The sequence below is a fragment of the Urocitellus parryii genome, chromosome 2 (assembly GCF_045843805.1).
Source record: "Urocitellus parryii isolate mUroPar1 chromosome 2, mUroPar1.hap1, whole genome shotgun sequence".
NCBI lineage: Eukaryota > Metazoa > Chordata > Mammalia > Rodentia > Sciuridae > Urocitellus > Urocitellus parryii.
In genome coordinates this window covers 104,275,796-104,303,782 of record NC_135532.1, presented here as the reverse complement: position 1 = coordinate 104,303,782, position 27,987 = coordinate 104,275,796, and the positions used below count along the sequence as shown (strand labels likewise).

Genomic DNA, 27,987 nt, shown 5'->3' with positions numbered 1-27,987 from the left:
TCTGTGGCGTATCTCGGAGGACTCAGAAGCGCTTCTGGAGGGCAGACTGGATGTTCTTCAGCAGGCCCCACTTAGCTCGCGTCTTCCCACGCCCGTCGGGTGTCACCACCTGCAAGGAGAAGCAGACAGCCTTGGCACCAGCTGTGGAGGAACAGCAGCTCCTATGAGCCCAGCCTTACCATGCCAGACACTGCACACACAGCTCTGAAACCCTCAGGTCCTCCTCAAGAGCACGTGCTGTCAGTCCCAGTTCAGAGACGACCAGACAGCTTTCACAGTGTGCTGGGGCCGAGATTCCACAGACCAGGTCCTGCTTCCTTCAAGGCAGCTCACATAAGTGCCTTGAAGGTGGGCATCGGGGCTACACCCTAGGTGGGCTCACCCTAGAGTAGCCCCGGCACCTTTCACCAGCCCCTGGAACTTGCTGATATGTTTGATTTTCTTACCAGAGTGAGAGCACCGTGACTGGGGGATGGGAGAAATGACTGTTTTTCAACTCCATAGTCCCAACACTGGTGATGGTAAAAAGAGATTTCTTAGAAATGGGAAAACATCTTAGAAAAGGTTGCACTGGGTGTGAGTGCTAAGCAGGACTCTCCTAGAAATCTCCCCGACTCTGCTTAGATGTGACTCCACGCCTTGCCTTTAAAAGGTGGTGGTTTCTCCACCTCTCCAGTCTGGCAGCAGTCTCATTCCTTCCTGATCCTCACTCACTGAAGACACATTTAGGGAGTCAGGTTAAGACCCTGGGAGGAAAGATTTTACTGGGTAAAGTGCTCTGCCTGGAATGAGGGCTTGTGGGACAGATGGGGTAGGGTGGGATGTACATGGTGAAGAGGAACGTTTATACTAAGCACAGAGTCTTCATGTACAAAACTTTTACCTTTCTATATTTGTATACAAAGGAAAAGGGCAAAAATAAATTAGATACCTACTAGCATTATGCTCTCTACTTTTATAAAATTTATTTTTGTTTTTAGAGAAAACAAAGTTTCATGGGAGGTAAAGCTCATGTTATATACATGACATTATCTATGGCTGGGTAAAAATGGAAATAATGCATAAAAATAACTTTGAAAAAAAGAAAAGTAAGGTAAGATATGCACACAGAACCATGAGGGCAAAAGGAAAGGGTCACATGGTATGAGCAGCTAGGATCTGACTCTTATGGAAAAGGAGGATTTGAACTTTTGCCTCATACAATAGTCAAGATAGACAAAGACAGATTGTGTGTGGCATGAGAATAGAACAGGGAGAGCTGAGGTGTGACTGTGAACAAGGGGACCAGATAAACAGAAGATAGAAGCAGAAAGACAGAAATTGGAATAAGTCACTGAGATTATACTTGACGTCCCCTCCCTTGTCCCAAATGCATTGGGCTCATATTGCTTTCCAAATGAATCCTACCAAACTTGTATGATAGAGCTGCTTTAAAAAATAGGAGAACAAAAGCTTCACAGCTTCTTTTATTAAGTCACTGAAATACTGATTCTAGAATCAGATAAATAATACAAGCAAAATTTATAAACCCAGTTCACTTATTATTACAGACGTAATAATCTAAATTAAAAGGGAACTAACTGAAGTAGTTATTGAAGTAGTATATTAAAAATGACACATGATGATCATGTAGGGTCTATTCCATGAATGCAAATAGAATTTAGTATCAGAAAAATCCTTCATTGAAGGTTAGATTATAGCTCAATGGTGCAATGTATGTTTAGCCTGTACAAGGGCCTAGGTTTAATCTCAGTCAACCACAACAACAAAAATAAAATAAAAAATAAATCAGTAATTGTAATTTACGCTATCAAAAAAGGCCTAAAGGAGAAAAACTGTCTCAAGTAATACACAAAAAATGAATGTTTTACTATGCACATGTTCTCAGAAACTTAGAAGAAAATTTCCTTAACTTATTAAGGTTTACATACCACAAAATCAAAAATAATAATTCATTGGAGTAACTTAAAGATGAGGACTATGACAAAGAGACCTACTATCTCTGCTTCCATTTTATGTATGACTCAAGGCACTCACCAAAGCTATTAGGAAAGAAAAAGAAATACAGGTTTAAATATTATAAGGCAAGAGATAAAAACCATCATAATTTATAGATGATACGATCAAATGTTTGGGGAAAAAAAAGAATCAACAGGTTAGATTCTCAGAAAGTTAATATAAAATTTTTAAAGATTTCTCAAATCAAGATTAGTCTACAGACAGCAACAGTCTTAATTCCAAACCAGGAATTCATTAGATAAATAATGAAATAGAAAACAACATTTATAATATGAACAAAGTTTGTAGACAGTTTTATTTATTTTTATTGGATATATTTAAGGTATGCAGCATGATGTTTTGATATGAATATGGATAGTGAAATATAATTATAAAAATCAAGCAAATTAGAATATGTGTCACCTCACATAATGATTCCTTTTTTGTGTGTGATCAGAGCACCTAAACTTTTAGCAAATTTCCAGTATACGATACAACACAGTGAACTATAGTTTTTATGTCACTGTTAGCTTTCTAAACTATATGGTTTACCCAGGAATACATAGTACTGATACAGGAAAAAAAACCCCTAGCAGAGCCCTTATAAGCTAGTTTGAATAAATGTCCAGAGATTCTTCAAAAATATCAATATTAATTTTCTCCTAATTACAGACTCAGTGTCTTCCTAGTCAAATTCTATCTGGAGTGTTTTTTTAATGGATTAAATTTACTTACTCCAAAACTTCTGTAAAAGAATAGAGCTCTATGATTATCTAAATAGACCATAAAAAAGAAAGAAGGGTAATGGAGATACTTAACTGAGCAGTTCATCAAGATAAGGTACAAAGCTGAAGTTAAAAAACAATAAAACAGTGTGGCATATTTTTAGTCAGCTTTTTTGCTGCTGTGACTAAAAGGATCCAGCCAGAACAGCTATAGAGGAGGTAAAGTTTATTTGGGGGCTCATAGTTTCAGAGGTCTTAGTTCATGGAATGCCAACTCCATTGGTCTGGGCTCCAGGTGAGGCTGAACATCATGGTGGAAGAGTGTGGCACAGGGAAGCAGCTTGCAGGGTGATCAGAAAGCAGAGAGAGTCTCCACTCCCCAGATACAAAATATATACCCCATAGCCACGCCCCCAATGAACCACTTCCTCCAGCCACACCCCACCTGCCCCCACTTACCACTCAGTTAATCCCTTCAGGGATTAATTCACTATTAGGTCAAGGCTATAACCCTATCACTTCTCCTCCAAACCTTGCATTGTCTCAGACGTGAGCTTTTGGGGGACACCTCACATTCAAACCATAACAGACATTGGCATAAGAACAGTCCATAGATGAACAGGACATAATAGAGACTTAAGGGGACTTAATGTAAGGTTAAAGTGGCACCTTGGTTTTAGACTCAGAGAAAAGATTGCTTGGTAGGTGGTTTTGGGGAAACTGGCTCACCAGATGGAAAAACAAGAACTTTCTACTTAGCATTGCATTCAAAGTTGAAGTCTGTATGGATTAAAGAACTAAATTTGAAATGTGAAACAGCAAATTTAATAAAAGAATATATAGAAGATTACCTTTTGGATCTAAGGGAAATACTTTTAAAACAAAACTTCAAAAGGTCAAACCATAAGGAAAAAAATAATTGACTTTGATTATATGAAAGTTGAAGATTTCTGCTGTTTGATGAAGTATGCCATGACCAAAGGAAATAGACAAATGTCAAAAGGGGAGAGTGTATTAGCAATGTCTAAAGCCATTGTCTAGCATATGTAAGGGACATCCTGCAAATCACTTGGAAAAGGAAAATACAGTAGAAAAACTGGCAAGGGATATTCACAGACTATTCACTGAAGAGGGAATCCTGAAAACTTACCTATGAGATGAAATTTAAAACATTAAGGAGATACCACTTTATAACATTTGGGTTAGCAAAGAGTAGAAAGCTAGATCTCACTGAATGTGGGTGGGGCTTAAGTCATGGGGCCTCATCTATTCCTCCTGGAAGTATTCATGAATGTAAGCAAATTAAATACCCCACTACTCTATGGTGTGGCAGTTTCACTCATTGAATATTCTGACATGGGCTAAATGGTTCCCCCAAAATTCTTATGTTGAAGTCCTACCCGCCCCCTCACCTGCACCTCAGAATGTGACTCTGTTTGGAGATAGGGACTTCAAAGAAGTGATAAGTGAGGTGATTAGAGGGGGCTCTGCTCCTGCCTGACTGATGTGCTTGTAGAAGGAAATGTGGGTACACAGAGACATGCCAGGGATGTGCCTGTTGGAGGAAAGACCATGAGGACCAGTGAGAAGGCAGCCATCTGTCAGCCAAGGAGGCCTCGGGAGGAAGCAGCCCTGTTGACACTGTGCTCTTGCACTTCGAGTAAATCTCTGTGTTTCAGCAACAGTCTGAAGCCTGTTGTTATGGGAGCCCTAGGAAATTCATATGATAACTCAGGGATGTTTTTCTGTCCCACGCCACCCTCAAGGTGTCCCAGGTAAGGCTGCTCACTGCAGCATTACTGGTGGTCACCTGGGTGTCCATCCTGGATGAGTAGATGACACACATCAAAAATAAGGGACACATCAATGTTTATAGCAGCTCAGTTCACAAATAGCTAAACTATGGGACCATCCGAGATGCCTTTCAACGGACGAATGGATAAAGAAATTGTTGTATATATACACATGGAATATTACTCAGCCTTAAGGAAGAATGAAATTATGGCATTTGCAGGTAAATGGATGGCACTGGAGAATATCATGCTAAGTGAAATAAGCCAAACCCCTCAAATGTTTTCCTTGAGATGTGGACGCTAATCCATAATGAGGGTGGGTGGGTAAGGAAGATTGAAGGAGCTTTGGATTGTGCAGAGGGGAGGGGAAGGGATGTGGGGATGGGAAAGACTGTAGAAGACAGACCTTATTACCCTATATACATATATGATTATACTTCCTGGGTGACTATACCTTGTTCAGCCAGAGGAAGGAGAATTTGTACCCCATTTTTGTACAGTGTGTCAAAATGCATTCTACTGTCATGTATAACTAATTAGAACAAATTAAAAAATTAGAATAGAAAAGGGACAAGATGGTCATAAGGACAGGGATGGATCATAAAAACAAGTATTAAGAGAAAAAAGAGGGAAAGAAACAAAGCAAGATATGAGACATTCTACCTGCTATTTGTGGAAATCAGTAACGCATTAAAACACAATATGCCTCATGTAAGAACACATAAAAACAAAAAGACACATAAAACAACAGATGTCACAAAAAAGAATATGTAAATAAGAAAATCACCTTGCATAGACCAGTGTTAACGGATCATGAACTGAGGTCTATTATTAATTAAACCCTTTGTGTATGAGATGAAATAAAACTCAGGTCCAGCTTGACTGAGCCTAAGTTATATGCGCTGCAGGGTTCATATGTCTCTGCAGGGCAGGTAGGGAGGGACCAGTAAAGTTTGATTGACATGTGTCAGAGGCTCTTTAGAAATCAATGAATTCTAAGGGGACAGGGAGTGCAAAGGACATGGGTATCATTTCAGACCCACTGTGAGCATGTGGGTGGCTGTGGGGTAGTTTTTAGAGTGTGGAATGGTGGTAGTCACTCAAACTGTCCTTTAGCCTCAACCCTTGACAATGAGTGGCTCAGCCTGGGGAGACATTCTGCAGCAGGGAAAGAGGAAGAGCTGGAGGGGGAGGCCCGATAGCCAGGAACCCCTGTTCTGAGGCCGTGGCTCCAACAGGAGCAGCAGCATGCAGAGACCCAAGGACTACCTCCTGAGCACCCGACATGCCCGGTTGACAGACTGAGAAGGGCTTTGAGATGCTGGGTGGGAACAGGGGTGGCTGCATTTCCTGAAGAGCTATAGGGAAAGACCTGGAAAGCACCAATTTGAGACTTTTGTTGGCCTTGAAGTTTTACCTCCAAATCTGGTGTCATCTAGGAACTCAGTTTACAGATTGTGGTAGGCAGAATAATCTCACAGATGTCCCTGTCCTAATCCTAGAACCTTTGAATACACTATATTAGATGGCAAAGGGGAATTAAGGTTTCTAGGCAGTGGGTCTCCAGGTGGGGAGATCCTCCTGGGCCATCAGGTGGATCAGGTCATTGCAAGGCTTCTTCAGGTGTTAGGTGGAGGTGGAGGAGAGCCATAGGGATGCAGCATGAGAAGGACTCTGAGTCCTTCTCATGCTGCTGGCTTTGGAGATGCAGAAAGAGACCATGAGCCAAGGGGTGCAGGTAGCCCCTAGAGACTGGTAAAGGAGAGGAAATGGATTCCCCCTTAGATTCTCCAGGAGGAATGTAGCATTGCTGATGCTTTCATTTTACCCGGGGAGACCCGTTTTGGACTTCTATCTTCACAACTGTAAGGTCATATATCATTTGTATATGGCAGCAATAGAAAACCAATACACTGATGGACAATTTGATTTTGTCATGGGAAGACTTCATGGAAGTTAGCTGAGGCTTGACATGAGCAGGAGCCAGTCAAGTGAAACAGTGTGTTCACAAAAGTGTGAATGGTGGTCAGCAGGTGTGCACAGGATTGGAGGAAGATCTGGAGTGAAACTGAGGCCAAAGAATGCATGACTTCTCTGAGAAGGTGTTTCTCTACCCTTCAAAGTGGACAGTGAGGCTCTTTGATGTTAGAAGCTGTCAGCTGGCGACATGGGCAAAGAGGATTGAGTGAGACCAGCATGGTGCCCGTCTCCATGGAATGTGCGACCTACTCTACTTGGGACTTGCACCCAGATACATGAGCCCCAACCTAATGCTCTTTCCCATGCATCTTCTAGCTCTCATATAAATAAAACTTTGGAATTCCCTGCTGTTGACTTTGACAACATTCTTCTGGAGTATGTCCCCAGGGGTGAGCCCACCCTGCCCCAGACCTTGTTGCATCTGTTTATGGCATAGGTGGACAAAGGCTCTGGCTTTGGATACAGACTCAGGTTCCAAGTCAGTCCATCCTTGATCTTACAGGAGGCTGCCTCACTTTCCTCATCTGTAGAATGGAGCAGTAAATCCCTCCATGCTAAGTGGTTTGGATGATTGGGGATAATGAGTCTACAGAGTCTGATGCAGAGTTGACCTTTAATTGGGACCTTTAAAGAGAGTCTTAAGGTTAATCTTCCCATTGTATGCCCTATACTCCAAAGAAAACCTCTTAAAAAAATCAAAAAGTCTTAGACTATGCAAATCAAATATAAAGGGTGTTATTTCGCTTCTTTTACAAAAGTGCATATGGATGGAAATATTGCATTTTGGATCAGAAATGAGTCTGCTTCCTCTTTGCAGCATTTAAATGAAACCTTTCAGGAATACCTGCATCATCCTGATGCCAAAGGAAAAATTTTCGATTTTATAGGAAAGAGCTAAAGTCATTACTTTTATGAAGCTTTGTAAATGTCACTCAAACACACCATCTTATTTTCATTTGCTTCTGAAGCCTTTACTTATGCAAATCATGACAAATGTTAAGGAAACCAGTGTTTCCCCTGGAATGCTAATATCACCACCAAGAAGGGAGGAAGATGACTGCCAAAGGGAAAATCTATATTGCAGCTCCTCGAGTCAGATAAAAATGAAGCTTCCAGAAAACCTCATTAATTAGGACTCCACTCATTTAGATATTGTGTTAAAAAGCAAAGGGACTGAAATGCATTTCCTTCTCTTATGGGGGAGGGTAAATTAAATCGCATAAACACAATTTCAGGGGAATGTTATTTCTCGACTGATTATATAAAACATTTAGCTTTCAGGCATCTTATGGTACTTTGTAATTATTAATTTTATTTATCAATTTATTTCTTCACTTTTTAATGTAGACATTCATTCATATATTCATTTGTTTGGCCACATTTTCACTCATGTATTCACTCAATAACCATTAAGAACTGCTAGATGCAAACTGCTGTGGTAAGCATCATGGGAAATAGAAAGATGGATTAGCTGTGAATTTTGTTCTCAAGGAGTTCGTAGTTTCAGAGGAGCCACAAAGTAACTGCCTAAGAAAGACCCAGAAGGGTGAGATGGTGTATGGAGGACATGCTCCTGTCCCTCTACCCCTCTATTCCTAGCACCTAGAAACGACAGAAGATGCATTTTTAAAAATGTCATGACAGCACCAAATGCTCTTTATGGGCAAGATATTTTGGAGGGATTCTTAAAAACTCTGAGAAGGCAGAGATATTAAAGGAAAAAATCCATAGTGAAGAGGACACAGTGCAAAATGTGGCATCAGCTATGGGGCATTCCATGCTCTGAAGAGAAGGGTACCAAGGATAAGGGGGAGCCAATTACCAGGCAGGGCTATGGCTGGCTGCAGAGGTGGAAGGACCAGGCGGGCTCTCTCATCTCCCTCCCATGCAAGTGTCTGATCTTGGAGTTGGGGTGATGTGTATGTGGGTGCTGGGCTCCGGAAGCCATGCATGATTCCAGTTGCTACACAAGAGCAAAGCCTGCCTTGCCATACTTCCTGTTTCCCCCATGCCTAGAGGCAGCAACCAATCAGATGCATTTCCTCAAACATCTGACCAAGGAGACAGAGTGGGGCCCGGGAGATGCTCTCTGGCCCTGGAGTTGAGATCACACAGAGGTTGGACCAAGATTGTCCCAAACCACATTCAAGAAAAATTTAGGGAAGCAGAGATTAAGGGCTAGGCAAAAATGGTACAGATTCAGAGAGAAGCAGAGATAAGTAGGAGGCAGGGAGAGGCAGAGGGAAAGAGAATTCAGGAAGGGGATTGATGACTTTCCAGTCCCCTTGGGAATCAGTTCAGAGGTATGTACTGGCAGGGGTCTCATGAGACTTCCTTTTCTATGGCATCAGTTTCCTGTTTGTAAAAGCTGAAATGAATGGACTTGCCCTTTTTCCTTCTAAAGAATTTCTGATTAAGACACAAGCTAAAGTCCGATTCCAAAGAATACCATCATGGCTCTCCAGCAAGATAGCTCTGGGCAGTCTTGATATTTTTTTGCCTTGTCTTTCTCCTTTTAATATCAATAAAATTATAAGTGTGTGTCCCCTGGGGATATAAAGAAGAATCAGCTTTGCATCATAAAGCAGATAGTAGCAATCTGGTATTTTTTTTGAGGGCGGGGCCTACTTGAGGGGTTAATGGCTACTCTTAGCTTTCAGATAAACAAAAAATGATTATTTTTAGTATGAATGGTCTTAAAATTTATATGGAACAAACTTATACTAAAAAATTTATCTATGGTTTTGTGAGAAATTCAAATTTAACTGGGTGTCCTGTATTTATATTTGTTCAATTTAGCATTCTATCTTTGCTTAGGGACAGCCCTCCATTTTAATTTTTCTTATACTTCAATTATTTCTCATTTTTCTCACACAACAATTATTCATTTACTAGATATATCCTGAGCACCTTGGAGGCTGGAGTTATGCCTTATTTTCCTTTGAATTTCTGCCTCCTGATGCCAGACCTGGAATAAATGGTTTATGAATAAAGCAGAATTTAAAATTCTCAGCCCCATTTGCAAAGTCTGGGTGAGGCCAGTAGCCCCATTTACTGCTGTGAGTTACAGATTTCTTGAGCTTAGAGGGAGAGTTCTTCTGGGTTCTGTGATCTCATAACCATTCTAACAGAGCCACATCCAGAGGCCATCAAGACAATCTATCCGAGAAACAGTGTGCATGGTACCTTACAGATGTCACTCCACTGTCCAGGACCATTGTCATTGATGGCTCTCACTTTGAACAGATATTCCGTGTTGGGCGTTAGATTGTGTAGTTCTATATTCTGCTGCATTATGTCCCGAATTTGTCCACAGAGTTCTGTCCGCACATTGTTAGGAGGGGTAGTGACGAGTTCATAGAATTCCATCTCAAAAGAGTCCACGTCTTCTGTTGGGCATGTCCAGTAAACCTATGGGAGAAATGAAGATGTCCGTGTGGTGCTAGCTGTACTGGTCCACACCACTCAGCCTTCTTTCCCATAAAGATTTAAACTGTTAACGATCTGTGGGGCAACTAACCCCAGCCCCTGTAGCTGCTGAGGGCTTTGTATTAGACCCTGTGCCACAGTCTTGGATGAGCCTGGCTTGGTGCTTGTGATGGCTTTCAGAAACAGAAAAATGCTACTCTGGGGTTTTACTGTCAGTCAACATGGATTGACAATTATCCTTTAGACACCACTAACAAAAGCAGCTACTATTTACTGAATACCTGCTATGCATCAAATTCCGTGTCAGGCATTACCATCCTTGATTCACGTAATCCTCACAACTCCAGGAAGATGGACTGTATTATGCCATTTTATAGACCCAGAATGGATACATTTAGCAAATTTCAGTGGAACCACAGAATCCTTTAAGATAAAGAGCTTAACTATCCCAATGCCTATATTATACCCAAGGAACTATCCAGAGTGGTGAAATGACTTATCCAATAATGGTGAATCCATGATCATATTCAAAACACAAAATATCAACTCCTGGGAAGAGATATATATTAACAAGTCTCAATTAGCAGATGGTATCTGGGATTATAGTATCTTATAATAAATGTATTTTCAAAGCAGATATCTAATGTTTAAAATTTTAATGTTATGAGAGAAAATTTACCATTTTACAAGTATACAAATTTTACAAATGAAGTTATAAAACAATAAAAATTAACATAATTTTTTCTGACTATCAAAACAAACATACTTATTGTAACTGGAAAATACAGAAAAAGTAGAAGGGAAAAAAATAAGCAATGCTCATAATCCTGCAATCCAGTTAGTTCACTGTTATATTTTTCTAATATTGGAATACACACAAATATGCAAATACTTTTAATTTAGATTATGTTGTATTGATTCCTTCTTTCTCTCACTTATTGTATTTTATATATTTTCTTTATCATTAAATATTCAGCAAAGCACCGTCTTTAAAAACTGCTCCATAAATAATTGACTCCTTCTACAGTTGAACATTTAGGTTGTTTCTAATTTTATACTCTAATAATAAATACTGCAATGAACACGTTTGGACATGAATCTTCATCTGAATTTTTAATAATTTCTTAGAAAGGGATTTCAGGAAATAAAATTGAGTTTAAAAATCTCTAGGGTTTTTACAAAACATATTAACAATTTACAAGAGTATTTTCTATGCCAGAATCTTAAACATTTGAGAGAGTCGTCAATACAGAGTTTATCTTTTACAGGGTGGAGCACCATGATTCACACGTGAGCTCCATCCCACAATTCTAATAGGGATCAGTGACATTTTTACATCAAATATCACTGTCTGGCAGTAGTGTCCCCTCTTGATTGTCAGTAACTTGACTGTTTGTTCTGGGTAGGCCCTCTCCTATGTTCATTCTGGGAGGACTGATAGGTGGCATGGGGTTACTATCCCAAGCCCACATAGAGAGCAGTCCCCCAGCCCCTTTTCTTTACAGCATGATCCTGCTAACTCCCAAAGACGTCTGAGTGTACTTGGAGATGAGACTTACTGCCATCCATGAGCTGATGTCACCCACAGTGTAGACCTTGCTGATTTAGTACTATTTGGATATGCAATTCAGCTGCTAAGTTATGTGCACCTCTTATAGGAAAATCAGGGATGCTTTCTTATAGCATCTGGGAGGACATGTTCTACCTCACACAGAATGGTCATTCTAAGTGTCAGTTATAATAGACACCAATAATAGAGGATGACACTTCAGGAGAATGGGAGATAAGTTCGCCTTGTTTCTGACCTTTGTTTTCTTATTTTTAGACCTTCCTAAGTGCAGTCTGTAGATAGCAGCATTGGCAACACTTACAAGTTTTTGAGAAGCACAGTTTCAGGCCCCACTGAAAGAGAATCTGCATTTTAGCAAGATCTCCGGGAGCAAATTAATGTTTGAGAAACACTAGTTTAGACTTTGAGGATACTAATCTTACTTAGGGGTATTCCTAGATTATGGGGACAAAAGATGGGCTCTGCCACATGGAAGCAGGCCATAGGCTGGTGAGGGAGGTAGTCCTGCAGGGACCCTGAAAAAGAGGCAAGACACACTCTAATGGGAAATCAGGCTACAGGTTTTCTTTTTTGCCTCTTTGAATTTTAATAAAGTATTTAATAAGCAATTCACTTTAGGTTCAGCTGGATTGAATATTTGTCCATGTCAGGTCAGGAAGGTCAAAGGGGAGTCATGTCTCCTGAGGTCAGATCATGGAAGTTGTGGAGAACCATGAAAGACCCCACTCTCCACCTTTCCCCTCAATAAACAAAAAGTATCTCAGGAGATATGAGTTTTAATTCTGTTGGGGATGATGCTCCAGTTGTTCCAAATCATGATGAGTCTGCCTATTTTCTTGGGGGAAGGTAGAAATTTGGAAGAATCCAGGGTAGACAGGTAATGGAACCTGGGTTTCTGACTTGTTTCTGCACCTTTCCTTTGGGAAATGTTTCACTCTTCAAGCAGTCTCTTCAAACTCCTTTGGATCCAACTTGGGATCTCTTTCAATACAGGGGCCATCTTTACAGGGGGAGTGGGGCTTTCCATGAGCTAAATACACGGTGTTTGGTTTAAGCCAACCTTGGAAGATTTCAGGAACTTCCTATTTTTGAATGGGCTGACCACACAGCCCAGAGAAGCAGAGAGGGTTGACCAGATCCTAGAGGTCAGATTGGTATGGACACTCTTTACCAACTGCCCACTTCCCTCCTGTGCCCTATCCTTCCCCATTTCTTACCTTGGCAGCTCTTGGATACACCAGGGTCTGGTAGATAATGATGGGGCCTGGGGTCTTCACAGAGGCGTCATTGAAAGAGTACCAGTTGTGGAAGCTGCTGCTGTTCTGAGGGGCCTGGTTGTCAGCCGTGGCACTCCAGTAAGTGTAGAGGCCATCTGTGGTTTTGGCGGGAGCAGCAGACTGGGCTCTCCCACAGACCTCAGGACCCCCCTTGGCCTTCTCTGAAGCAGTGTTGAAGGACAGTAAGGAGGAACTTCGCTGGTATATCTGCTGGTTGCCAAAGCTATGGGTGCTAAATGTGACCTTCCTGGCAATCATCATTTCAGAGTGCATGGGATAGGGAGAGGGCAGAGAATCGCCCGAGGAGCATACCTTCTTGGGTCCTGTGGGGAAGAGCTGATGCATGGCACTGGAGAGCTCAGCGAAGTCCAAGGGCATGCAGTGCAAGGAGTGCAGCCGTAGATGGGGGTCAGGCCTGAAGGTGCTCTGGATGCCATCCTCGATCTGGTCCACCAGGATCTTGGCCGACTGCAGGAAGGCCACCTGGCCTGTCTCCTTGAGGGCCTCCTTGGAGTAGGCTATGAGGCCATCCATTTCGTTCACTTTCATGGTCGTGACGTACACATATTTCTCAATCTCCTTTTGCCTGGACACTTCTAGATTCTCTATCTGCTCCATGATGTTCTTCTCCTTTTCATGAAGAATGCTGCGCAGCTTGAGAAACCCATTTCTGATCTCTTTCCGCTTTGCCTCCTTGTCAGATTTAAAACTGTTTTTTAAAATGTTGAATTCCATGAGGTCATTATCAATTTCATATCGGACTGCAAAACAACCAAGTTAGTTTCTGTTAAAATGTCCCTCTCCCCATGGACTTGGGCTGGAGCTCAGCGGCAGAGCGCTTGCCTAGTATGTATGAGGCCCTGGGCTCCATCCTCAGCACCACATAAAAATAAATAAAATAAAGGCATTCTGTCCATCTACAACTACAAAAATAAAATAAAAAAGCTCCTCTCCCCAGATGGCTCAGCCACAGCAGGCTGCAGCAAACACCCTGGGCTTCAAGGACTGAGGGAGCGAGAAGGGAGTCACTTGTGGCTGGGCTGAAACAGAAGCTCCCTCCTTCTGGCCTCCTCCTCTAGTTCCTCCTCAAGCACAACCACCCTCTCCAGGCACCTTCTCTGGTCAGGGTGATCCCTGTGACCTTGAAGCTGAGGTTACAAGCTCAAGGCCACCCCCCATATTAGTTTCCACCAGATTCCACTTGGTTGCAGGTTGGACTGGAGATGAGGCGAAGGCACAAAGTTACTGGGCCTTCTCTTTCCCTGCAGGAAATCTAAGCTTTTGCAGTGGCAGGAGATTAAAGTTCTGATGACTGCTTGGTATTATTATTTTTTCATCTATTTAGGTGCATTATAATTATACATACTGGTGGGATTTGTTATCTGGTGACTATTTGTAAATGCTGCCTAGTCTCATTCACCAGGAATCCAAACCAAACAACAGCAGGAAATTAGCCACAGTTTTCCTCCATGGAGACAGCTAGCTCTCTTACACACCCTTTTTCTCTCTCAAGATTCAGCTATGTTCCCTTTCTTGCCTTTTCCCCATTCGTTTTCAAGACAGGGTCTATTGTCACACTTGAAGGAGAACAAATTCACCCTGGACCTTCTTATGTGGCATTTGGATCTTAAGTTCACCTAGTTATTCAGTCAACAGATATTAGGAGTCCTGCTACGTGTTGTATTTCTAGGCATGAGGAATACAGGTGTGAGTAGGAGAGGGCACCTCTCTTCATACACCTGACGGTACTGCAATAGGAGGATGCATGGGAGAGTGAGCATGAGGCCCATCTCCAACCTTTGAGATGAAAATATTTGTTGACTTAGAGGGTTGTAGGCATAGGGGTCTCTATGATAGGTAAGATTCTCCACATAGAAGGCCACTGCTACACGGAATGGGCATATAATCCTCATCAAATTTTATTTAATAGTGAGGATTACTGGATTTATTTTGCTTGGCTCTTAACATAATCCTTGGTCCACAGGAAGCTGGGCTTCTGTGAATAGTGGCCATTGTAACAATGGTGTGCATTGGAGTAACAGAAAACATAGGGTTCCACTGGAGCATGAGAACAGGGACCACAGTTGCCACCATGAGCAGTAAGGGAGAGGTGGTCAAAAGTGCTTGTAATATCTTTGTAATACCTCTGGGGCAAATGTCAGCAATGTCACTTTCTGGCCTATTCCCCAAAGCCCCCATCTCTGCCCACCTTCTCCCTTACATGAGGCCATGCAGATTAGGCTGAAGGGAAAATCCTGGGGTCTAATTTCATCTAATTTCATCAGGGGCTTCAAAGTGCTCCTTGAACTCCCCAAATGCAAGCCTACTGTGACTTGTGGTACCTGAAATTCTATGTTAGGTATTATTTTCTTTCACTAGTCAATAGCAATCCTTTGCTAATGATACTTGGGTAGGAAATTCCTGGCTTTATTGGGAATTAGTTAAGTTGATTAGAGCAAAGTCTGGAGGGAGTATAAAAATGTCTTAAATGAGCAAGAAGAGGCAGCACCAGGAGAGAAGAACAGAAAGACAGGGTTTGTTGTCACACTTGAAGGAGGACAAATTCATCCTTCATATAGACCCCATATAGAACAAATTCATCTATCAATAGACCCCATATAGACCCAAACCTCACAAATATGATGGCTTAGCAAGAGCTGGAATTAGAGAAAAGGCAAATCAAGGTCTTTTCCAGGCAACACACTGAAAACTAACTACTATTTATTAAACATTTATTATGGACCAGATTCATGTATTATCATATATTATACATATTATGGACCAGATCCATATATTATCATGTATTACATGGATCTTCCTATACAGTAAGCTATTATTCCCATTTATAGATGAGGAAACTAAGGTTCAGAGGGGTTAAGTGACTGCCCAGAGTCATGTGGCAAGTAAATAGGAGAAACTGCATCCTGTCCTGAATTCTACTTTTTTGGTCCCAAAGACTATGTTTTTGTGTGTGTGTGGTGGGGTGGTAATCAGAGATTGAACCCATCAGTGCTCAACAACTGAGCCACATGCCCAGCCATTTTTTAAAACATTTTATTTAGAGACAGGGTCTTGCTAAGTTTCTTAGGGCTTTGCTAAGTTGCTGAGGCTGGCTTTGAACTCCCAATCCTCCTGCCTCAGCCTCCTGAGTTGGGCTTACAGGTGTGCACCATCACACCTGGCTATGTTCTTAATTGCACCTGTTGTCAGCTTTCTCTGAGCACCAGAATCACCCTGGGGGCTTTAAAAACACTGTACTCTCACCTCACTTGCTGATATTCTGAATCAATTGGCCTAAGTTGGGGCCCAGAAATCCTGGTTAGGCAGTTTCCAGTTAGATTTGGAATCTATTCCAGGGAATCTCCTGGGCTCTTGCTTTAAATACAGATTTTGATGCAATAGGCCTGGGTTTGAGCTGGGATCTTGCATTACTAACAAGCCTGGGTGATGCCCGTGTTGCTGGTCCCCACACTTTGAGTAGCAAGGAACTAAATTTTTGAGCTCCCTCAGTGCAGTGGTTCTCAATCTCAAATGCATATTACAACACAATGGGGAGCTTTAAAAGTATCCCTGTTGCTCAGCCTATTGGGACGGACAAGGGCATAAGTTGTTAGTGAAACTCTTGAACTGGATCTTCTCTGTAGGGCCCAGAATTTTTTTTTTTAAAACAAATGTGCTCAAGTCACCTGCTTTTGAATAACCTGGATATGTGTTTAAAAAAAATGCAGATTTATGGTACTCCCTATATGTGAGCCCAATGGTCAAGAACAAGTTCAAACTCTGATTCCAAAACGTTACTTTTCTTCCTTCAGCACTGATGAACAGATTAAATTATTTACCCATATATGATATCTAATTTACCTATCAGCCCTGCCACCTTCTCAGTTTCTGGGCTTCCTTGAATTTGTGCTGGTATTGTCCCTCAACCTTGAATTGAACTTGGCTGTCTGACTTTCAGGTGTTCTAGATTCCAAGAAAACTATCCTAGTGTTGACTGTCCTGTGTAACCCAGGTTACCTACAGCTGCATGGGAGCCACAGAGACTGTAGGCAGAAGTTTCTTCCCCATATTGAGACCCCAAAGAATCTGGTCAAGTCCTGGTTTGGGCAGGCAATGAGTCCCACCTCAAGAAAACCTTTTAGGAGCCAACCATTTCCTGAGCAATGGGCCTCCTGCAGGCTTTCTTTAACATAAGACTCTCCTGTTGGAGGTTCCCAAGCTGAAGAGGGTGTCAGTTATGTTCCCAGTGTGTGTCATTTGAGAAAATCATGTCACTCTTGAACTATCCAGGCTGCTGAGAGATCCTGGGCAACAAGAACAGGAACAAAATCTGTCTCCAACTCCCCTTAATACCTAGTGGGACCTTTCTGTGTGCTCAGGGCAAAGCCACCCCCTCCCTTGTGTTTGGGCATGTTGTTGCAGTGGACAGCAAAATACATGGCAAAGGGAAGGGGCTGGGCTGATCTGGTGCCCCTGGTCACTGCCAGTAGGCCACTCCTTAAGGAAACAGACCACAGAAGTTAGGTTAGATTTTAGATCATGGCCACTGTTCAACACAGAGTAGGTTGTCAAATGAGTGCTGTGGCATTAATGTGGATAATGGAGTCAGATCTATGGGGTCTGCCTCTTATTAGCTGCCTCGTGTCGATTATTTCCTTGAAGCACAGTTGTCTTATCAATGGAGAGGATTTTGATGCCCTGTATTGTTGGATGATTGAGATGGGACATGACATGTTCCCAAGGCTTACACACATTTGCCTTCTGTTCCTGGAGGAAAAGAGGATGCCCAGATTCCTCATACCTAACCAGATGGAGATATAGCCAGAAATTATGGGGCACTTTACAGAACTTTATGAACTATTATTGTACTTGTTTCCATGACAGAAGCCAAGGTCAGTTTTCCTTATAGAGACCACAACTAAATTCTATTAGCCAATATAAACAACTATGAACAGCCATACTCAGAAAAGACAAGGCATTGACTAGAATGTTCTTGGCTATTTTTGAGTTTCCCCATAATTATGTCTTAGTTATCAGTTCATTTACTTTGCTGTCTGCAACTCTGGGGAAAAGTTCATGGGAGGAGGAGAATTTTAAAATTGAACTGATTCTCAGCATTAGCTTATTTATTTCCCTTTTGCAGACTAATGGGAGAGGGGATAGAAATCCAAGTTCACTGAGAAAACACCTTGAAAAGGGTTACAGAGCTTCAGGACACTATATGATCATACTCTTCATTTTTCTTGGGAAAATGAGGCCAAAAGGACATAAAGATCATAACCAAGATTATAGAATTGTTATGCCCTATGCCAGGTAGATTTTTTTTTTTTGGTATGCTTATAAAAAAGCTTATTTAATCCTCACAGCAACCCAGTGAGGGAATTACTAGGCTAATCCCATTTTATAGATGAGGAAACCGAGCCCCAGTGAGGCTGTGGCTGGTGGAAGCTGTCAGGTGTCGACACCCGGACTTGCAGGGAGCTTGGGTTTCCCAGGTCTGGATCCCTCCACCAGGTGGAGACCAGGCTCTCTCTAACGATGGCCCCAAGCCACCTTCCCATCAGGCCCTGAATTAGGAGGGGGTGAGAAGTGAAGCAAGACCTGCTTTGAACTTGGCGATGGCACTGAAGAGGGCGGCGGCCCTCTCGGAGCAGGCGTCTATGAGGCTGATGGTGTCGTGGCCGTTGTGGAAAGCGATCTTGCAGAAGGTGCAGAGCAGCTCATTGTCGTTGCGGCAGTACTCGTTGATGCGGCTGGACGGGTGGTGGATGCAGATCTTCTCGTCCTGGTCCTCAGGGCTGGTGTCCACGAAGACGTGGTCCTGCATGGCCACGTCCGCGTGGAAGGCCTTGAGACAGTCGTTGCATAAGTTGAGGCGGCAGGTGGTGCAGCGCTTGTAGGCGATGCGGCGGCTGCGGCATACCTGGCAGTTGATGGGTCCCGAGGAGCGATCAAAGCGCCACCGGAGGTAGCCATGCTCCTGCATGTAGCGCTTGGTGAGGCGCCCGCGCAGGTAGTTCTCGGGCAGCTGCATCTTGTGGCTGTAGGGCATGCAGTGCGAGCGGTTGCACACCGGGCAGATGAGGATGAAGAAGTTCTCGGTGACCTCGGCATGTTTCTGCAGGTGCCGCAGGCACTTCTCGCACAGGCTGTGGTTGCAGGGCAGCATGAACGAGTGCAGGCGCAGCCGGTTGCACATGGGGCAGGTGAGGTGATCCACCAGGTGACTGCTAGCTGGTAATGACCTCACCTCATCCAACTGTGGGTCGCTGCTCCCCACCCGCAGGGCAGTCTTGGACCTGAAAGGAGACACACAGGGCTTCAGGAGACAGGCTCAAGAGCTGGCTCCATTTCTCAACCTCTGCCAGTTCTGTTGCTGGGCAGCAGCTGAGGGGGGTAGGGAGGACATGGGCTCCTGCAGGAAGCCTGGTTTCCAAGCCTGCCTCCACCCCTTTTGTCTGGGTGACCTCAGGCAAGAAAGTAACCTCTCCCTGTCTGTTACTTCATGAAGTTGGTACCCAGGCCACTGAGTTTCTTGAGAGGATTAAATTTGAATTTAACACCTGTAAGGACCTAGAGCAGTCCTCCTAGGACTGTAGCACTCCAATTACTTGCGGTTATTTTTTGAGCAAGGAAAAAGCAGGACACTGGCCTGGCACTGACAGGTAGGCCTTGGCGTTCTGCTGGACATTGGTGCTATCCCAGAACACCAGCATCAGACAGGGCCCATGTGTGACTGTGAGAGATTAGGGCAGAAGCAAGACCACTTCCTCAGGCTGGAACTCAGACAAGAACAGTGTCCAAACCACAAAAATGACCCAGCATCTTCTTATCGGAGTTAATGGGAATGAGTGCTGTTTTTTTTTTTTTTTTTTCTCAATTACAGCTCTAGGCTCACTCTGTTCTTCCCACCTTCTAGATAAGATTTATTAAGATAACCAATAGAAAAATTACCTCCATATCCTAAGAAGAGTCCAAATCCCATTATAACTTACTGATGCTTTCTTACCAAGATAACGTACACTGGCCCAGGAGATGTGTTCTCACCTGTTGCAATGAGTCAGTAAATCCGATCTTGCCAGTTATAGGTGTACACTTATGCTCTGTCTGGGGGGCACTGACATTGTCACTATTATTGTATGTAGGATGGGACATGGGAGGGTGACTAAGTGTCCTTCTCATGATACCAGGAGGTCAATACCCGTGACAGGCCTAGAACTCCTATGATCTGACTCTGGAGGATCAGGGCCTGGGCTCCTGGGGCACTTCAGATGGGGCGCCACTTCAGAGCTAGCTGCACATTTGACAAGGGTTTCTGAATATCTCATCCTCTGTTTCCTTCTCTATAATTGAAGCCCACAATGCTACTTCCTTCATGAGGTTGTCAGGAAGTCTAAAAGAGGGAATCTATATGAGGTGCTTAAGTGCTGGTGGATAGTAAGCCTCTACAGTGCCTCCCCTCTGCTACCACCCCCTAATGTACACAGTAGAGAAGGAACTAGAGGTCAGGTCCAGGAAAGCATGCATGTCTACCATTGTGCGTGTAAAGGTTCTTTGTCTAACATCTCAAGTTCATATATTTAATTATAAGAACTACAAAAGGAGGGATAACGTCCTTGTAAATTCAAGTGCACAGGCTTAAGTTACAGTCAAAGCAAAAGCAGTTTATGAAAATAAGTGATTTGGCTATGGGAACGGAGGTGGCGACAGCGACACCCTTTCTGGCTGTCCCTGTCTTTTCTCTGTTCACAGAATGTTTGGTCTGGACCCTAGCTAGCTGGGCTTCCTTTGCTCTTACCCTCTCACCTTCTCTGCGTCTCTGTCTTCCCTGGGCCAGGGGCCTGGGTCTGGGAGTCCAGGCAGTCAGAGCATTTGCCAAGCAGCCTGGAGAGACTGAGAGCCGCTCAATTCTGCAGGCTCGGGCACCTGGAGCTTCATCCCTGAGCACAGGGAGGCTGGGTCCAGCCTAGGGGCCCACTGTCCTCAGTTCTTTTTCCTCTCTGCCCCGCAGCCTCCTGTGTGGGCCCCTAGGGACAGGCCAGTCATACATGGGGGAGCAGATGGCCTTCTTCACTTAATAAAAACACAGGACTCTGAGAAGCGGGGTAGGACACACAGGGGAACTGCGTAAGAAGTCAGAAAGAGGGAGGGAGGGAAGAAGGGAAGGGTTGTGAGAGGAAAGAGTGTGTCCAGGCTAGGGGACAGGTGTCAGTGGCCCAGAGAGCTGCAGCAGAGATGGAAAAGGAAGGGAGAAAGAGAGGCCAGGGGGTGAGGAAATCAGAATAAGGTGGGATGGTCAGCTGAGCAGGCTTCAGAAGCTGGGAGAGGAGCCTTGGGAGATGGAACACAAACGCCCCAGGCCCCCGGCACCTGATAGCCTCTTGCCCACCCTCCCAAAGATTCAGGTGTGGAATGGGCACTCAAGGACCATGCTTCCATGTCAAAATAAGTCCCCAAGCCCAGCATCCTGTCTTCTTGCTGAACTCTCCTGCCTCTGCTCTCTGCATAGACCCCCTGCCTCTCCCCAGCCCAGGCCAGCTCTCTTTGCACCTGGTTCTGTCTGTCTCACCTGGCTGGCAAGTCTCCTAGCATCCCCCTCGCCCCCTCCAGGCCATTATGCACCTTGTAATTACCTGAAGGGCATTGCCAAGCAGGCTGTGGTGCTTTGGATGCCCCAGTCACATCCCAGATTAATACAATCAGAATATTTAGGGTGGGGACCAGGCATGGATAGTTTTTAAAGATCCCCAGGTGATTTCAATCAATTTACAGCAAAATTTGGGAGCTACTGATGCCTAAGGCATCTTCCCAAAGCACCAATTTCATCCCTCTTCAGTTGGAATGGGCTCAGGGACTCTCCAAGGCTGGGCAGTTGAGAGAAGACAGGAGCATGCACATTACTGTCCACACCTTAGAATTCCTGGACTTGCATGCAGAATCCTAGATTCTCTATTCATGCAAATTATCATGAGAAGGCCCTGGTGAAGAGTAACATTTATTGAGCATCTACTAAGTGCTGAAATTCATAATGAATCACATTTTTCCCCCAGACTCACAAAAGCTTTGCACACAGAATATTGCTTTTCCAGCCTTGAAAGCCTTATAATCTGCCTCCCAGTGTTCTGTCCCTCCCAATCGTGATACCTTGGAAGCATCTAAGATTCTTATCTAGCCATATGGAAGCATCTAAGATTCTTATCTAGGTTCCTGGGGTCAAAAGTGGCCATAGAAGTTCTTACTTTTCCAATATATGTTGCAAATATCAAAAGTGCATACAAGGAAGAAGAACAGTAATTCATATTTGACTGTCACATAAGAGACTACAAAGCACATACATTAGTCCTCCTACCACCACGACATGACAGGTGTCACTGTCTCCATTTTGCTGTATAGCATTTTAAAGTGCAGAGAGTAGGCTCTGGGTTCAAGTCCTTACTCCGCAGCCTACTAGCTGTGTGATCCCAGGCAACTCCACCTCTCTGAGGTTCCCTTTTCTCAGGGTTCAGAGGCACAGGGGAGGGTTAGGGGGGTCACACAGGCAGTGGCTGGTGGTTGCTCACACACTCAGCCTTAGCTATGAGGATTCTGTACAGTAGAGGGAGTGGGGCTCAGAGGGCCAGCACCCATTTGCATGGTTAACAGAGCTTGGATTTGGATCTCAGTGTCACTTGGTTAGTGGCTGTGTAGGATACACTGATTGGCTACAGAATTCTTGCTCCTCTCTTTCCAGACTTAGAAATGGACTCAGGGAGACACTGGTCTGTCCTGGGCACCCCTCCACTGGTGTGAGGTCCCCAGTTTTCCTGAGCCAGTGGGAACCCACATGGGTGCCAGCACTTACGAGGTGCGGATGCTCTTGAGGCGACCTTTGTGGAAAGTGACGGTGGCGTTGCGGCAGCAGCGGCTCTCATAGTAGTAGCACTTGAGGTTGCCGGTGGTCGTGCAGCAGCACTTACAGTTGGGGTCATTGGCCCAGGAGCAGCAGCACCAGTGGCAGTTGGGGTTCTCAGCGCAGGTGCAGTGGCAGAACTGGCAGTTCCGCTCGTCCTTGTAGGGGCAGGGAAAGCAGGTGCAGTTCCGCTCCGAGGTGAAGATGAACTTGCAGCACAGGCAGGAGCACAGCCGGGGACAACACCTCTGCCACGTGCAACACGGGGAGCAAACGCACATAGCGGTGTCTATGATTTCCGCCATGCTGGCCACCGGGTCCCAGGGACCCTGACACCTCCTCTACCAGAATCCTGCTGTCCGTTCTACGATGCAAGGTCCCTGGTCCTCTCGTGAGGTAGTCAATTTGGGGGTTTCGAGAAGCTGGCTATTGATGGGACCTTCACAGGTGGTGTCCCTACAGGAAGCTCATGGGCTGGCATCCACATCTAGCAGCTGGGGGCATTTGCTTATGTCACAATCCCTGCTCCCCACCATATCTCACCATACAGGGCAGGGAGCAGGGACACTGGGGGAGGGTGGCAGGTGTGTTGACGGACACTTAGCGGTTACCCTGGACCAGCTCCAGAGCATGGTGATGCAATAAGCATCCCGGAGGCTTAGCTGTCACTTGTCACCTTTCAGGTTACGGGGCAGATTTTAGAAGCTGTTTCTCCTTGCTTGGTGCTTTTCCTGCCTCAGGTATGTCTTCTTTAGTGGCGAGGCCTGGGTATCATGACTTGGAAAAGCAGATTGACATGATTTTCCTCTTCTTGGGCATTTTCTCCTTTAATAGAAGTCTATTTGAAAAGCAGAACGCAGTGTTTGCAATTAATAGCAAGTCATATTTAAAGAGACATCACCGCTTGGGGAAAGACTGAAAAGACCAATAGATACAGATTTCCTTGGGCACCTCTTCCAGGAGTCATTGATCTTGTCAGTTGCCACACAGCCACTGCTCATTTTCACGAGGCGACATTCATAAGACACTCAGAATATTTCTTGTTTTTTTTTTCCAGATTTTTGGGGGGTTTGGCTAAGGCACAGGCTGCCCCCACCCCATCCCAATATGTCCCTTTTCTCAAAAGGCTAGAAATGTACATAGAATCATTAACTGGGCTGGTAGTAGCTACTTAGGAGCCCTAGAATAAGAGCTTATATTTTAGGGGAGAATTTTACTTTCCTTTTTAAGAGAGCAGAAACTTCCAGGTCATATCACACTATAAGTATGAACATTGTCTTATTATCTTTCCAAATAGAAGCAGAAGAGAGAGCCAGATGTGGCTGTACTAGTTCATTGCATGTGAATTCATTTCTTTCTTCCCTATGATTATCACCTTTGTAACGGGAAAGAACTTCCGCCGAGTGCTGACTGTGCTAGCCCCACACTGAGTTTAGATTTTTACAGGTGAAAATCCTGGATCACAGGGCGTGGGCTTTACCTCTTCTGAAAGCTATTGCTAAATTGCGTACTCAAATAGAGAGCCAGTGTATGCTAATACCAGCAACGGGCGAGAGACACCTTCCCCATGTGTCTGCCCAAACTCAGTTTTATCACTATTGCTCTCCATTCTGGAGGCACAGAGTTTGAGTGTCATTCCTAGGTATGGTGAATTTTCAACACTTGATTTCTAGAAGGCCCCCACTTATTTTTTTAATAAGTTTTTTTTTTAAATTGAGATATAATTTGCTTACCATTAAATTCACCATCGTTAAGTGAATGATTCAGTAGTTTTCAGCATATTCATTGAATTGTATAACTATCACCATTATCTAATTAAAAATTCTTTTTTTTTCATCACCTCCAGCCTTTAGCAAACAATCCATTTTCTATCTTTATGTATTTTCCCATTCTGGACATTTCATATAAATGGAATAAGATAATATGTGGTTTTTGTGTCTGTTTCTTGTGTTCGTCCATGTTGTAGCATGTATGAGTGTTTCACTTTTTTTGATGGCTGAATAATATTGTTTATCCATTACTAGTTGATGGACATCTGCATCGTTTCCTATTTTTGGCTGTTATGAACAAGTTGCTGTGAGCATTTGTATACACATTTTTGCATGAACATATGCTTTCAGTTCTCTGGGTTTATGTATATAGGAATGAATGGAGTTGTTGGATCACATGATAACTGGGTGTTAGCTTTTTGTGGAAATGCCAAATTGTTTTCCAAAGTGGGGCTGCACAAATTTACATTTCCACCAGCAATATAGGAAGGGTACAATTTCTCCATATCTTCACTCAAACTTGTTATTGTCCCCCACCCTGCTTGATTGCCATCATGACATGTATGAGGTGAGAACTCAGTCTGGTTTAGATTTGAAATTCTCTGATGGCTAATAACATTGAAAATCTTTTCATATGCCTTTTGGCCATCTGTATGTCTTTGGAGAAATGTCTCTTTATCTATTTTTAAAATCAAGTTGCCTTTTTATTTTTGTCTTGTGGGTTGTCTTTTCATTTTTTAAAATAGTTTTTAATTGTGCAAGAATTGTTTTCTTAATTTTGAATTGTGCATTGTTAGTGCATAGTAACAATTGATTTTTTTATATTGACCTTGTGTCCTGCGACCTTATTGAACTCATTAATCACTATAAATCCTTCGTGTGTGTGTGTGTGTGTGTGTGTGTGTGTGTGTGTATCCAACATTCAAAGTAGTGGTGAGAGTGGACATCCTTGTGTAGTTTCAAATCCTAAGACAAAAACCTCTGTTTTTTCCACCCCTAGTATGCTGGGTGGGTTATTCACAGAGGTCCTTTATCTGGTGCAGGAAGTGCTTGCTCCATCTCTAGCTTGTTGAGGGGATTTTTCTTCTCTTTTTCCATGACAGGGCACTGAATTTTATTGAATGCTCTTTTTTCCACAGGTGTTACATGGATTTTGTCCTTTTTTCTTTCATTGTGGTGCATTACATTGTCTGATTTTTCAGGTGTTAACAAACACCAACCCCACTGGGCCATCATGCAGTTTTTTATTTGTTGCATTTGGTTTGTGCTGTGATTTCAATATGGCTTGCTTCCCAAAGATTCATCTACTGGAAGCCTGATCCTCGGTGTGACAGTGGGATAGTGGTTGGGAACTTTAAGAGTTGGGAAGTAATTAGGTTGGGAACTTTACCTGGTGGGAGGTAATTAGGCCATGGGGGGTATGAGTAGATTAATGCTGTCTTGTGGGAGTTCTAGCTGTCGTGGGACAAAATTAGCACTGCAAGAGTAGGTTGTTATTAAAGGAGGCCACCCAGATGCTTGGCCCCTTCTGTATGTGACTGGTTCTCTTTCTACTTTGCCTTGTTTGTGATGCAGCCAGGTGTCATGGTATTGGGTCCCACTAGCCATGAGACTCACAAATCAAAATTTCTTTGCTTTATATATTACCCAGCCTCAGGTGTTTTGTCATAGGAATACAAGATGAACAGATAGTTTGTTAGTGTTTTGTTGAGGAATTTTTAACCTATGTTCATAAAGAATATCATGCATGGTTTCCTTTTCTTGTAATATCATTGTCTAGTCTTGGTATTAAGGAAATACCATGTAGGATGACTTAGCAAGGGATTCCTCTTCTTCTATTTTTGGAAGACTTTATTAAGTTTTTTAAAGACTTAGTAGGATTCACTATTGAAATCCTCTAGTCTGAGCTCTTTCTTGTGTGAAATATTTTGATTATTATAGAACTCTTAATAGGCCTGTTAGGAGTTTTCATTTTCCCTTAAGTTAGCTTTGGTAGTTTATGTCTAAGATTTCTCATTTTTTTCTAGTTTATTTAATTTGTTAGCATACTGTTGTTCATAGAATCTTTAAATAATCCTTTTTATTTCAATAAGATTGGTAGTGACTTCTCTTTCAAATTTTATTTTAGTCGTTTCTTTCTTATTTCATGGTAACTCTAGCTAGATGTTTCTTAGTTTTGTTGATCTTTTCAAGTAATAGTTTGGGTCTGCTGATTTTTCTCTATTTTGTTTCTATATACATATACATATTTTGAGACAGGGTCCTGCTAAGTTGCCTAGGGCCTCACCAAGTTGCTACAGCAAGCCTCAAACTTGAGATCCTTCTGCCTCAGCCACTTGAGATAGTTTGATATGTTGTGTTTTCATTTCCATTCATATCAGAATGTTTTTAAATTTCCCTTGTGATTTCTTCTGTGACTGGTTATTTGGAGGGTTTGTTTAATTTCCACATATTTGTTAATTTTCAAAATTTCCTTATTTTATTAATTTTTAATTTTATTTCACTATGGTCAGTTGGATCTTAAAAAAATTAAAACATATTCTCCATATCTGCCTTTGAGGGTTTAATTTAGACACATTTAATGAAGTTGCCAATAGGATTTGAGTCTACCATTTTTCTGTTTACTATTTGTTAAAAATCCTTTTATTTATCAATTCCTCCATTATTCCCTTCTTTTCCTATTTAGGTACTTTCTAATGTGCAATTAAAATTTCTTGCTGCTTCTTTTAATATGCATATAGTTATTTTATTAGTGATTACTCTGTAGGTTACAATCACCGATGTAATTTCTAACAATGTGATTCTGAAAAACACCTACTGATTTCAATGGATGTGTAAAAACCTTGCTTGTATACAGTCCACTTTCCCTCCCTGTATGCTGTTATCATCACTAATTATATCTTTGTATCGTATATAACCATCAACATAGACTGATAGTTATTGAATTATGCAGTTATCTTTCAAACCAGATAGGAAGAAAGGTTATAAGCAAAAATGTATTTATATTTTTCTTCATATCACATAATTTCTTTATGTAATTACAAGTGTTCTTAATTTCTTTATATATATATTTAATTTACTGTGTTGTGTCCTCTCATTTCAGCCTGAAGAACTCACTACTTTTTGTAGGGTATATATGCTAACAATTAACTCTCAGGTTTTGTTTATTTTGGAATGCCACAATTTCTCAAGCATAGTTTTGATTGATGGTTGTTTTCTTTTGAATTTATCATTGCACTGCCTTCTGGTTTCCATTATTCCTGAGGAAAATTTGTTGTTGACCTCATTAAGGATTTTTGTCTGCAAGTCACTTCTTAATGAGAGAAGTACACTTGTAACTTTTCTATTATTTATTTCAAATTTTTATCATTTTCTTCATCTTTCAATAGTTTGATGATGATTTGAGTTTATTATTGGAATTTGATGAGCTTCATTGATAGGTAGATGAATATTTTTCATCAACTTTGGGAAATTTTCAGTCATTGTTTCTTCACATATTCTTTTTTTCCCATTCTCCCGCTTCTTTGCTTTTAGACTCATTTTATACCTGTATACTT

At 42.7% G+C, this 27,987-nt stretch overlaps 1 protein-coding gene across 1 annotated transcript; it reads right to left on the bottom strand.

The window, feature by feature from the left end:
• Positions 1–22: 22 nt before the first annotated feature.
• Positions 23–22,966, bottom strand: Trim42 (tripartite motif containing 42). The gene is made up of 5 exons (XM_026385058.2): positions 22,614–22,966; positions 18,374–19,071; positions 12,713–13,533; positions 9,683–9,907; positions 23–109 (listed from the first exon to the last, which is right to left on the bottom strand). Exons 1-5 carry the CDS (start codon positions 22,964–22,966, stop codon positions 23–25), a joined length of 2,184 nt encoding a protein of 727 aa, XP_026240843.1.
• Positions 22,967–27,987: the final 5,021 nt, after the last annotated feature.

What these genes read in the sequence shown, in the direction of transcription:
- Trim42 (XM_026385058.2), bottom strand. Translation starts at nt 22,966, where the DNA reads ATGGCGGAAATCATAGACACCGCTATGTGCGTTTGCTCCCCGTGTTGC. An exon ending in CATCGCCAAGTTCAAAGCAG is followed by an intron (nt 13,534 to 18,373) that starts GTCTTGCTTCAC and finishes GTTGTTTTGCAG; the next exon opens with TCCGATATGAAATTGATAAT. An exon ending in AGTGGAGTGACATCTGTAAG is followed by an intron (nt 110 to 9,682) that starts GTACCATGCACA and finishes TTCTCCTTGCAG; the next exon opens with GTGGTGACACCCGACGGGCG.